The sequence below is a fragment of the Melospiza georgiana genome, chromosome 2, assembly GCF_028018845.1.
Source record: "Melospiza georgiana isolate bMelGeo1 chromosome 2, bMelGeo1.pri, whole genome shotgun sequence".
Lineage (NCBI taxonomy): Eukaryota > Metazoa > Chordata > Aves > Passeriformes > Passerellidae > Melospiza > Melospiza georgiana.
In genome coordinates this window covers 5644582-5658312 of record NC_080431.1, presented here as the reverse complement: position 1 = coordinate 5658312, position 13731 = coordinate 5644582, and the positions used below count along the sequence as shown (strand labels likewise).

At 41.9% G+C, this 13731-nt stretch overlaps 1 protein-coding gene across 1 annotated transcript; it reads left to right on the top strand.

Moving 5' to 3' along the window:
• The first annotated feature begins 2130 nt into the window (after positions 1–2130).
• On the top strand, positions 2131–13524 carry CHMP2B (charged multivesicular body protein 2B). Its single transcript, XM_058019052.1, has 6 exons — positions 2131–2272; positions 5067–5158; positions 8064–8258; positions 10502–10604; positions 11528–11634; positions 11742–13524. Exons 1-6 carry the CDS (start codon positions 2239–2241, stop codon positions 11853–11855), a joined length of 645 nt encoding a protein of 214 aa, XP_057875035.1. The 5' UTR covers positions 2131–2238; the 3' UTR covers positions 11856–13524.
• The last annotated feature ends 207 nt before the right edge of the window (positions 13525–13731 follow it).

The window sequence follows — 13731 nt, the reverse complement described above, 5'->3', positions numbered from 1 at the left end:
TAGTGTATCCTCCTGCTAAACCAGTTGTTGTGTTCCAGTTTCACTGTAAATCCAACAAACAGGAAACACAGAGTCCCTGCTTTGGTTTGCTAGAGATATTTACATATAGTCACTAAGGAAAGGTTATTTATTCCATCTGATTGATTTTTAAAATTTATCTGTAGCATAAAGAACTAAGGGGTTTTTTTTTTACATTTTGATTGGTGATTAGATCCTGAACGAAGCCACAATCTAAAAGAAACACTGATATTTAAGCATTAATAATTTAAAAGATAAATTGGAGGGCTTCTCTTATCTCCACTATCAATACATACAACAGCATTCCAGCATTCAGGCTTGCAACACAGAACAGTAAGTCCTGGCAAGCAATAGCTCAGACATACTGTATTTATTGCAGTCATGGAGTCTATTATGGACATCTTTGTTTATCTCATCACAATTAAACATTCATGAAGAAATATTACAGAAAAAAGCATTTCTGGTCTCCTAGCTAATTAGCACAATTTAAGAGTACCCTGTAGTTCAGCTGCCCAGCCTCTCTCTCAAGGAAAGTGGGGATCTGAATCTAAATTGCAAGTGCTCTCCTCCCCCTCATCTGTGCATTTTCAAAACCAGGATTTCAGTCCTGCTTACTAACCCATGTCTGACTGATCTGACCTAACAAAGAGTGCAGACGTGCAGGAATAAACTTCTAAAGTGTATGTTATTTAACTTGCCTCGTAGAGAAGCACCAAATTTCCACAGAAATTTGATGTCATTTATCGATGTCATCACACATGGTCTGGATTTCAGCCTGTGACAATCACTGAAAAATAACTAAAGGGACACATGCAAAACAACAAAAACTTGCTATTTGCAACAAAATCAGTGTTTTCAGAAAATCAAGGAATACTGACAGCAAGCACATAGTCTGTACCTCTCCATGCCCACATACATCCTTACACTGCTATTACAATATTCTAATAGATTGTTTCTCCATGCAAGGTTATAAAAGTGTGGTTTATTAGGGTACTGAAACCATAAACTTACGATTGTTTCTCAGGCTGAATTTATATCTAGCCATCAAAATGCATTACTACATTCCAGTCACTTCTTTTTTTCCTTCCACATTAACATAATCATCCCAAACACTTCAAAGCAAGGGAAGTTATATCGAGCTGGCATTCAAACCTACAGCTCAGTCTTTTTTAATAAAGGCCCTCTTCTTATTTTCTAAGGGCATGATGCATATGTAGGCAAACGCCAACGATGAAACCACAGCTACATTATAAACTACCTTATTAAAAATTAAGGATTGTAATTGCATATTGAAACCAAGAAAATTATTGTTCCTTTTTCCATACTCTTGTGACCCTCAGACAAAGGCATATCCAATAAAACTAATGTGTAATCAGTTCTCCAGAGTCAGCAATGGCTTGGGGTGAGAGCCGGGATGCTCCTGAACAGAAAATCCCGAACCTCACAGTTCATCTGTCACGGACAGGCAGCGACCCCACTGCTTAATTGTGTGTTTAATTATGTGTTTAATTGTGTGTTTAATTGTTTAACTGTGCCTAAATCCCTCCAGGTGCCCACGCACCAGGTTTCCTTCTAGAAGCTCGCTGAATTCCCATAGTATCTGTGCACACATGATCTGGATTTCGGCCAGTGTAAAGTAACTAAAGGGGCACATGAAAACCAGTGAAAAGTTGCAATTTCCACCGAGACCGGTGTTTTCACAAAACCAAGCGGCGAGCCCGGAGAACATCACGCTGCCGAATTAACTTCTGATATGTTTTCATTTTAACCTTTAGAGATTGCAAGAAGTAAATTGCTCTCTTTAAAGAGAGAATTACTCTCATTACGAGAACCCTAGGCACGGGGCGGGGATCCGGGACATCCCCGCCCGTCCTGGCTCGCCTTCAGGACAGCTGGGTCGGTCCCTCAGCGCTCCTCCCGCGGCTCGGGGAGGCCAAACCAGGACGGACAGACAGAAAATCCCCACAGAGAGGAAGACAAGCCGCGCCCGCAGCCGCTGCCCAGCCCACGCCTTCCGCGCCTCCCGGGGCCGGCCCGGCCCGGCCCGGCCCGGCCCGCAGGATGGGCGGGCGCAGCGCGGAGCCCCGGCCCGGCCCCCGCCCGCCCCTCGGCGCCGGGAGGCGGAGCCGGGCGGGCGATCGCGGCCCGGCCGCTTCCTGGTCACCGGAGCAGGAGACGACAGGAGCCCGCCGAGGCGGCTGCGGGGGTCCGGCTGCCGCCATGGCCTCGCTCTTCAAGAAGAAGACCGTGGACGGTGAGTGGGCGCCCGGGGAGGCCCCGCCGCGCCGCCGGCAGCGGCCGCCCCCAGCCCCCGCACGACCCCGGGCGCGGGGCTGGTCCCGGCCGGGGCTCCGGGGCAGCGGGAGCCGGGCGGAGATCGCGGCCTCGGCCCCGCGTCCCGGCGGAGCGGGAGCTCCGGGGAGCGGAGCGGAGCGGGAGGCCCCGGCCCGGCCGCCGTGACTCACCGGCGGCGCTCGGGGAGAGCCCCCGGGCCGGGCCGGCCCTGGCACTGCGGGGCGGGGGATTCCTGGCGCTCCGCGAGGGGTGGGAGCCGGGCCCGGCCGTCCCGGGCCGTGGGTGAGGCAGGAGGAGGAGCACAAAACAGCGAGGGACGCAGAACAGGCCCGGCAGGAGTTGCTGGGGCCCAGGGGAGCCGGGACGCGAGCGGTGCCGTGTGCGGGAGCCACGGCCAGGCTGCGGGAGCCGCCGCCGCCCGGCCCTGGGCTCCGCGCAGCTCTGCGAACAACTTGGTGTTGGTTCTTTGTGGCCAGGCTGGTACCAAAACGCTTAAACTTCAGCAGTAGTCAAATAAATCGCCTATCCTCAAATAAAGGACGGCTTAGCTGCCAGCAGGCCGCTGGGCGATGCTCGGCTCTCCACGTTGTCGTGCCCAGGGCTGGCGAGCGCAGGTTTGGCTCTCTGGTGTTGGATCAGGGCTGGTGGTAGGTCGGCGTTTGAAAAGGGCTCGCAGAAAATGACGCTGCACATCATCCAATTGTGTGTCACAGCAGGGAACACGCGCGGGTCCCACCTGGCTCTTCCCAGTTTGGAGGCAGCACCCGAGAAAGGGAGCTGGCATTAAGCTGCCGTGACCAAGGAAGGATTGCAGGAGCCAGGTCAAGCCCTGCTGGATGTCTCTTGTCCAGCCTGTTTTAAGGAATGCTTCCTCCTTGCCCTGGTGTGTGTGTGACGACAGTGTGACACACAGGAGTGGCTAATGGCATAGGACTTATCTCTGAATAACCTGTCGTGTTCTGTCTGCTCTAGTAGCTGGGAATTTCCTCGGTTATCAGAAACAAACAAGAACCAAGTTCTCATCTTGGCCTTCACTTCTAAAAACAAATTAAATAGCCTGTAACTGCAGATAGTTGTTCTCAGTTTATTGCCATCCTTAGTTGAAGCCACTGTGGGGGATCAGAAACTACAGAAATAAGCATTGTGCTTGCCCTTATTGTCTCCTAAGTACTGTTCTTGTTTGCTGTCACCTTGAAGTTCCTACTTCTCCAGCTCACTATACTAAGGATTTTTTTTAAACTAGCGTATTTAGGAAAGCCAGTCTTGTATGTAGCTATTAAGCTTTTTCTTTAAATTTCACCAAGTGCAGCTGTGCAAGTAATATACATTTATCTACCTTCAAAATTACTTGCCTGTAGCATTTTCAGAATTATTTTCTCCGCTGTTTTGCCAGTGTGAAGAATGCAGTTATATCCCATGTCATCTTTTAGTTCATAGTTACTGTCCACTGAAAAGTCTGCATCTCCCAAGGATGCTTTTTCTGTACTACTCACAGCAGTAGTAGCATTGTAAAAACAGGTGTCATTTCCACACTGTTTTTTTTAATATATATTTCCTTGCCCAAGAACTGGGCAGTGTCCAGCAAGGTTGGAAGAGGAAATGTATATTCTGTCTTTAAAATGCCACTAAAGGTTTGGGATTTTTTTTTTTTTTTCTGATTAAAACTTATTAATGTTGACATAATTCCACCAATAGATGTTTTACAGTATGTGTGGTTTTAGGAATGAAGAATGCAGATGCTTCTTGCTATTTGTAGAAAAATTGCCTCAGACCTTAAAAAATGAGAAGGTGGCCTGTGATTCCAGAATCTATCCATCATGAGCTCTAAAGAAAGTTCATGTGACAGTCTGCTCCTTCCAGACTCCCACCCAAAGTGCAGATACAGGAGCAGCTGAATCTCTCTTCCATAACAACTGCTTCCCTCAGCTGGGGCCAGAGGATGCTGAGTCACATGCCCCGGTGAATCACACCCAAGCACGTGCTGTAAATCCTATCAAAAGTTAGCTGCAGCTAGCATGATTGATGCCTAGACTGTAAATAATACTTGCTTTAATAAGAGGATGTTATCAGTATATAATTTTTAATAGCACAGTGCACACGACTCCTGTAAGTTTCCCCTGACAGACTGTTCAAGCTTTGCTCGCTATGTCAGTGGTCAGTAAACTGAAATTTGTTGTAAAGGCCTCCACTTTCCTACCTTACTATTGTTAAGCATCTCCTAATTGAAAAGTTGCTTTATAGACTGACTTGAATAAGGGCTGCACAAATGTGGAGGAGAAGAAGGTCCCCCAGAGCAGAATAAAGACAGAGAAGAGCAGGATGCAGGACTTGCACCTGGGATTGTTGTCGCTGTTTTATGGAGCTCCTCACCTGATCTGAGAGCTCATAACTCAAGGCTCCTTCAGCTGCCCTACCTGTTGCAGTCAGGCCTGGCTGGGGGAAAAGCAATGGAATGGCCCTGACCTAGATATGGCTGAGTTAGTGCTGGAAAATGAGTGTACACATGTCTTACTGTGGGGTTAAGGCTCTGGCTGTGGTTATGGTGCAAAGTAACATCCTAGGTAAAAGTAAAACAGCTTTGTTTTCAACAGGATATAGCCCACACTGCTGACACAGTGATGTTGTATACACCAAATTATATTTTGCTAATATTTTCTCTGTCTGAAATGTTGACACTTCACTCTGCAGGGTGCTTAGCAGATGTTTGTGGAGTATTGAAAAACTTTGCCCAGCTATCAATGTTTTCTTTCCAGATATAATAAAGGAGCAAAATCGAGAGTTAAGAGGTACACAGAGGGCTATAAGCAGAGATAGAGCAGCACTTGAAAAACAGGAGAAACAACTGGTAAGTATGACAGGGAACTTTATTTTGCTCTATAAAACACACACATGCAATAAAAAACTTGCAAGATTTTAAAGATACCAGTCAATGTATAATAATGAAATATTAAAAACAGTTGTCTTCCCCTTTTCATTTCTCAGCTAAAATTGTGTTGGAAAATATTTATTGCCTAAAAGTGATTCTCAGCCTTTGACAGGAAAATCCTGAAACAATGTGTTTAGACAAAATAACCACAGTGGGTTTCCCCTACAATTCCCAGCATTCTCTGTCCTTCAGAAGGTTTTTTTTTAAAAGGTTTGTAAATCATTTGTCTTGTGGAAAAATTAAAAGTAGAAGTGCTATCATGTGTTACCATGACTGTTCAGTGGGAGAGAGTACTTGGAAAACCACAGGATATCATGAGTACCCCTAGAGTTGTTCTTTTCATTCAGATGGAACTTCCCTAAAATTAGCTGACAATAGTGGCACTGTTTGCCTAAATTAAGACGTATTCAGAACTCACTGTGTGCGTGAGCTTTCAAGCACTCAGTGGCTGAATGCTGCACCTGTGTGGCACTCTGAGAGGAGAAATGGATGTGCCAGATGGTGGGGTTTGGTGCATGAAGAATGCTCACACTGTGGGAAAAGCTGTGCAAATCCAGCCCGTTCCAGCAGCTATTGAGGTGGTGGTTTGTGGCAGCAGGTTGCACGAATACCAAGAGCTGGGAATAATTAACTCAAAGATCAGAGAAACTGTTTCTGAAAGACTTGGACATGCAAAATATAGTAGGTTGCTCATAAATAAGGCATTTTTTTCCAGTATGAAATATTCCAAATATGAAAATAAGCTTAATTTTAGTGACTATTCAGGCTGAAGTGTTGATTACTTACCACACTAAGTGGTTTCAGAAATGTTGGATTTCTAAGGAGAAGAAAGGAGCACTGAAATATGTCTTTGAAAAAGTCAAAATTTGCTGCTGGAATGAGAGTAGCAGTGCACAATAAATATTAATTTTCAGTGTCAGATCAGGTGAAGAAGGATCAGGGGCTTATCAGTCAATCTCAAAACATTTCATTATGTGCTTTCTCTAGAAAGACCTTTTTTTTTCCCCCCTTAATTTTAAGGTACTACTCTGAGAAAACCAAGTTATGCAGTTATATTATTTCTACAGCTAAAAATACCTTAATGTATGCAGACAGTTCTGTTTCAGTTCAGTAACCTGATATAACTATACGAATTTTGATTTTTTTTTCCCAGAAGAACATGACTGACTTCAATAAGCTTGCCCCAGACCTCTCAAAAGCAGATAACGTACACCAAATTGACCCAAATTCTTTTTAATTAGGAATAAAATAATCTGTATATAGGGTTTGATTTCTGCAGGTGGATTATCTGCAGTGATTTAGCAACGGTTTGTATTTTGAAAAAATTGAAAAAATCAGGTTGTAAAAGCTATGTAGGTTTTTCAACTTACTGAGAAAACCCCTATTTTCAAACATTTGCTGTTAAAATCTGGGGTGCAGACTAATCCCTCCAACCTTCACAATACTTTAGATGCAATAAAAAAAGGGAAATAATATTCTGGTGATGTTATAGGAATTTTTGTGGCTTCTGTGAACTACTTTCAAAGAGCACAGCTTTATTTCTGTTTCAGGCCTCTAAGGTTTGAACAGTATCATGCTGGTTCACTGCCACTCTGTACCTTCCTGGATTAAAAATAGTGTGTATGACACACCCTTAAGAAATTGTGAATCTGCAGAGGGGATTTTGTGCCAGAGCCATGTCTGGAATAAACTTAACTGTGAACTTTTCTGGGCCAGTTTACATCTGCCTTTAAAGGTGACTGTTCTGCATGTCCTGGCGACTAGAATTTATCTTTTCATAGCTTCTTATAAGTGCAGTTTTCTGGATTACCAGTGCACATAAAGTGAAGGAACTGCATACCTATAGCAGGCATATTATCCTGAAAAATCCAGGGGAAAGCTGGCCTTGAAAAGCTTCTTTTCCTTAATGGTAAAAATCAAAATGGACAAATGGACATCTACAGAAAACTGAGCCACTGTGGCAAGACCTGCTTAAAAAGGCTGTAAAGGAAAAAGTTGTTGCAATTTTTACATTACCAAGTCACAAATCAGAAGGCACACTTTGAAGAGTCCCAGCTGACAACATTATTGGTGCCAGGCTTTTTCCTGGTACCTCTGGGCTAAACAGATTGTTATTTCTCTTTGAATTGACAGATTGGGGTTTGGTTTTCTAAGACAGAACTGTCTTTCTTACAGCATGAACACATGTTAAATTGTGCTATTTTTATTATGATTTAAGTCCAGCTAAATTATAAGGGTGAAGAGCCTATAATTATTGATCATCTAATTTTATTGGTCATCTAATTAACATCATTATTGATCATCTAACTTTATCTACTCCTTCCCCAAAAAGGCTGTGAGGTTCTCTTGAGGCTGAAAAAGACTTGAAAAGAACTCTCAATTTCTTACATGAGTGATGTTGTTTGATTGCAAGAAATCAAACTTGATTAGAGTCATGGCACCAGTAGGTGACTGTACATTATAATTTCTTCACTTTTTGGGGCTTTTTTTGAAGTGTGGCTGCTTATCCAGATATGGAATTGAATGTGCACACGGAAGCGAATGTGACATCATGCAGAAATTGAAGTCTTTGGGGGAATTGTGTGCTACCACACTATAACTCAGTCTCATTGAGTTTTTTACTTGTGGTCAAATCATACCAGCATGACATTGGTTCTGCTAAACAGCCTTGTTAAAAAAGCAAGGAGCTATTTATATAAATTAAATGTCTTAAAAGATTCAAGAGGATAGTTAATTTTTAATTTAATTATTAGCGGCAAGGCTTAATTATAGTCTGTGCGCGAATGGAAATTCTGTGGAGTTAATCTCGCCCCTTTTTTCTCAGGAACTGGAAATCAAGAAAATGGCTAAGACTGGCAACAAAGAGGCCTGCAAAGTGCTGGCAAAGCAGCTGGTGCAGCTGCGGAAGCAGAAGAACAGAACCTATGCTGTGAGCTCCAAAGTCACCTCCATGTCCACCCAGACCAAGGTCATGAACTCCCAGATGAAGATGGCAGGAGCTATGTCAGCCACAGCAAAAGTAAGGCACCACAAGATATTCTGTTCTATATTCACATGCAGCATATTGTTGCAAAAATTCTGTTATTTTGGGTAATTTTTGGTAATTGCAGTAGTAAAACTCACTTGGGTTTGTATTGTTACGTTTTTGTTTGGTCCATCTATCCATATAACACATACATACTTTCTTGGGCTAGACATCTGTCAAATGGTTACATGACAAAAATAAACTAATGCCAGTGAATGAACTCTTTTAGTACATAAAAAAACCCCAAACCCTGCTGCTACAGTGCCTTGCCTGTATTTATTGTCACAAGCAGTTTTTACTGGGAAAAAGTAGGGCATGATTTGTCTAGAAATCAAGGCACTGTGTCACAATAGCTTTATGGCTTTTGAAGAAAGTAGGTTATTGCTTTGGATCTAAAATTCCTAAAAAAATCTAATCTGGAGTTTGCTGTCATTCTCTCTGTGCTGTCTCAGGAAAGAGTATTGCATTAAGTTTCCTCCCAAATCTCATCTCATGAAAGAGTGAAAAATCTCAATTTTCCAAGTTAGGTGTGAACTTTCCCTTATTTCCCTGAATTAATAAAGAGGGATTTGGCTTTTGACAAGGAGCACTGTTCAGCTCAAGGTGCAGGAAGCAGAATTATTGTGCATCACTGTAGGCCAAGCTGGGCTTTGATCCCAGTCCAAGTTAAATCCAGTTAAACACAGCAATGCAACTCGGTGCAGAAAGGAATTACCACAAAGGCTTGGTGGTCAGGTGCCTTTCAGACACAGCATGAGGGCAGGCTCCAGCCAGCCAGTGACACAGAGCTGTGGCTCTGCAGCAAATTTACACATTGGACTTGTCTGACTGATCAGGTTCAGCACCTTACTCAGTATTTTACAACAGCACTCGTGAACAAGTTAGTCCTGCTTTTTAATTATTGCATGGGTGAGTTGTTTTTATCTGTGATAGATCTTAGATTAAATTTCTCAAGACTAAAGTCACTGGAGTAGTTAGGAAGATGAGGTCAGTAGGAAAAAAAAATCTAAAAATATTTTTAAACAGCAGGTAATTATATGTACTATTTGTGTAACATTATTGGAGAAAAGATCCTAAATTCTTTTGATCACTTTTAAAGTGAATATTTTGCTTTATCAATGTGGGAAGCTTAAACTATTGTTAATCTCATAAAACCATCAGTGAAGAATGTGTGGGACCAGTTGCCTTAACAAGGAAGGCAAATATGTGAATGCAAAGCTTTCAAGTATGTATACTTTCAGTATACTTCTTAGCATATGTTTTGCTAATTTTGAACTGGTAATAATGTCCAGTTAAGTTGCCTGTTTATTTTATTCATACATCTGACCCTTATTTTCTGAAGATCTGTAAATTTTATCAGTGCAGATATTTTTCACATCCATGTATACCAACACCTTCCAAGTCCAGAACAACTTCTTAAATCCAAATAATGCAACCATGAGTACTGTCTTGGAAATTCAACTTTAGCATCATAGAACATTATCACCTTGAAGAAACTCAGACATGAAGGCAGAAGCCCTTCTGTGAAGCCTGGAGTGGCTTCATACCATCTTTTTTAATTAACCAAGTCTTTTATCTTCTCAAAGATGGTTAAATTTTACATTTGAATTGCTTATATCTGTATTTAGAATCTGATATCCCACAGTAACTTGCTTTTTAGGAAAGAGGGAAGTACCCCATAGCAGTGCCCACAACGGCAGTAAAATGAGTGAAATTTATTTCACTGTCACAGCAAGATCTCCACCCATCACACAGGAGCACCCCAAAAAAGTTCTTCCTCAACACTTGGATATTTTCTTTCCAGAGAAAAGTAATTTTTCCATTAAATTGTAACATCAAGAAACAATTTAAGGCCTGTCCTCCAGTAGTGGTTCAAATAAATGGTCCTTTCTGAATAAGAACCTGCAGCCATTTACTTCTTTAGTGTGTGTAGCCTTCAAGTTAGGAAATGTTCTGCATTCTTTTCAGATCAGTTGGATTTTTCCTAAAAAAGGCCAGGGGAAGGTCATGGTGCAAGAAAGATGCACACATTTAAGAGTCTGTCTATTAGGACACTAAATAGCAATATTTCTTACTAAGTGCAGGCTGTACTATTGATCTGTCACTTACCTAATGTTCTCATGGGATGTAGAGAGACAAGGAAAGTGAAATTTGGATTAAAGCATTTTTCTTAATGAATGCACTGATATTTACTAATGTCTCATTGTATGATTTAAGAGTTTTTTCCATATTATTAGACAATGCAAGCAGTTAATAAGAAAATGGATCCACAAAAGACACTACAAACTATGCAGAATTTCCAGAAGGAAAACATGAAGATGGACATGACTGAAGAGATGAGTAAGTTCTGCACTGCAGGGGACAGCTGGTTGCTCTTGGCAGTTTGAAATTTATTTCTATAGTCAATGAGACTGACAGCAAAAACCTAGAGCAAACAAAACAATGTTTGTCTAAATAGGAAAGCTGAGCTTTAGACTTCTTAGAAGCTCTAGGTATTAAATCTAGAATCCATTCTTTCCCATCTTCTGCAAAAGATTCATCAAATTTTTAGAAGGAACATTCTGGGGGGGGAAGGAAAGTTTGAGACCCATTCAAGGCCTTGATGGCATAACTGGTAGAAAGACTTGAAAATTTGCCTTAATTTAGATACTGATAATCTCAGCTTTCTGCACAGGGTGGTATGATATGGTTCTGTCTCCTTTTTCTTAATTTAAGCCACAAAAAACTTTTTGGGGAGGCAGCAAGTTCCTTGTTCCTGCATGTATGTGCTCACTGTCAGCTAATTCCTGGTGTTGCTCAGAGTCTTCTCCCCATCCCAATCCCTGCCCTGTTGGTCACATTAAGTAGCACGGACTCAAACCAAGATGGAAACACCTCAACTGCACACAAGTTATCTGAGTAGTTAACAACTTGGCAATGTACTTGGAGGAAGAGGAGAGGAATGAGATTTTTTATGAAACTATCAGTGTTCTGCAGATATGTTTAAATCTACTGCAGGGGGGATATAAGCAGCTGAACTCTTTAGGTGGAACTGAACATTTTTATAACAAAATCCAGCCATGCCTTACCCTGTTGTTGCCCTGGCTGTGCTCACAGGCTTTGCAAGGCAGAGCTAAGGAAGCCTCTCTCACACCCAGGTGCCTTCTGCTGGCATCTCACACCCTGGTATTACTGCTGTGTTCTAGGAGGGAAAGATGATACTAGGTCATGTTAGTCACCTTTTTGCTTAATGCAATCTGGATTTTTTTTTTCTTTCTTCTAAGTTAATGATACTCTGGATGACATTTTTGATGCTTCTGATGAAGAGGAAGAAACCCAAGATATTGTTAACCAAGTGCTTGACGAGATCGGCATTGAAATCTCTGGCAAGGTATGGCTGTTGTTGTTTCCCCCTGCATTCCATTTTTGAAACACAGTTTATTCTAGAAGTCAGCCTGTCATAACCTGGTTGTCCTGGCTGAACCTGTGTCCCTGCAGATGGCCAAAGCTCCCTCAGCTGCCCGCGGTTTGCCCTCGGCGTCGGCCTCGAGCGCCGCCACCATCTCGGACGAGGAGATCGAGCGCCAGCTCAAAGCGCTGGGCGTGGATTAACCGAGCCAGCTCAGAGTCTGCTGCCGGGGCCAGCCCTACACACGTGCAAAGTGCAAACACTCTTTCAATGCAACTCATTCCTAGCAGAACTCTGAAGTCTCAGAAATGCCGACTTGAAGATGAATTTGCAGAGAAAAGTACTTCTTTTTTTATCCATCGCATGGAGCCTTTTTGACTCAGGGGTGTAGTTCTAACAATAAATTCACTTACACCCAATCCAGAGCTGTCCTTTGGATTCCAAGTTTTCTTCCATCTCTGTTCCTGATCTGTCTCTAGAACTGGCTATTCAGTGGCAGGTCATGCCACTTCCTAGGACAGCAGCTCTGTAATATTTATCATTTTTACAAAACTATCATTAGAGAAACATTTAGTCTGCCATCTCTTAGCACAAATGAAACTTCACCTTGGCTCTTAGTTGGAAACTTTTTTTCCATGAGAAATAGCTTTGAGTGTCTAGCTAATTTAGGCAGAAAGAAAAAGCATTTTATGTATTTCTTCAAAATTCCTTTTAAGCTGATGAAAAAATAGCTTGTTATTCTTCTTACCAGAAGGGAAGGATACACTCCTTGTGCAGTTAATTTTTCTTCTGGAAGAGGAGTTACATGTGTTAGTGAAATTTGTTGCATGAAAGGCACTGATTGAATTCTATTGTACTGTAACATAGCTGGTTTCAACAAAATTGCTGTGCCTTTATGTATATAAATCTTGTACCTTTATGATTTTCTTTCAGAAGGAGTCTTGGAAAGGTGAGTAAACTTAATAATTAAGATGGTTTTACACAATGCTTGGGTGAGACCTCTCTGTACGCCTGATGGGACTCAGTGCTGAAGTGGAGAGATGCACTCATTCAGAAATGCAATTTGTGCACTTGAAAAAAAGGACATTTGCCTGAAGCAACATTTGTATATATTTTACAGTACTTCTTAATGGAAGATAACTGCATAATTGTATTGTTTGCTAAGATGCAACTGATCACATTGATAAACTAAATATTAGTTTTGAGAACAATTTTGGATCATAAATGATAACTACTTGTCTAAACACTATAATAAAAGCATTCTGGTTTCTGTGAAGGTTTTTCTATGGTCTCTGAACTGCATCAACACAATTCTAGCTTTAAGTGGAGTATGCATTGTGCTAAGGAATAAGAACTGTTGATACTGGAAATAGGCAAAATGAGAATGCAGTTCCCAGCTATGACTTTGTGGATGGTGTGATATTCCTCAGCCCCGACTCTGCTGGAGATATTTACCCCTCAGTGTTGATTTAGTGGTGCTGCTCATTGAACAGAAACAACAATCATCTTGGCTTTAAAAGAGAAAATCAAAATACCTCCCAAAAGCAAAACAGGAAAACTGGAGGGGAACAAACCTCATAAAGAGACTTTGCTGCTAGGCAAAGTGCAGCAGGAAACCTCAGTGAATCTGCTGCTGTTGCACCATCTACTGTTTAGGACTGAAGTCAGCAAAGAGAACTCACAGGAGAGCCTTCCTCAGGTTTTAGGCCTAGAATTGCAGGTGTTCTTTCTCTTTAAAAGAAATAATGCAAAACTGAATCTGTCAGGTAGTGGGTAGGAATGTGTGAGTTAATATATTGCATATATCCAATATGGGGTGATTTTTTTTTACAAGTTATTTTGTAAAAATCTAATAAAAAGCTTTTTATCCCACAATGGCTTTGTCCTCTGTAGGGTTACTCTTACACATCTGTCTCTTAACTGGGCTTTCTTTGTGAGCTCTGATAAATACTCCTTTGACTTGCTTTGGTAAAGCACAATCATATTTATTGTAGTTGCTCGTGGGCCTTTGATTTAATATTCAGTAAAGACTTGTTCAAGTTTGCATTCCCTTGTCTGGAACCTTGTGCCCAAGTACTG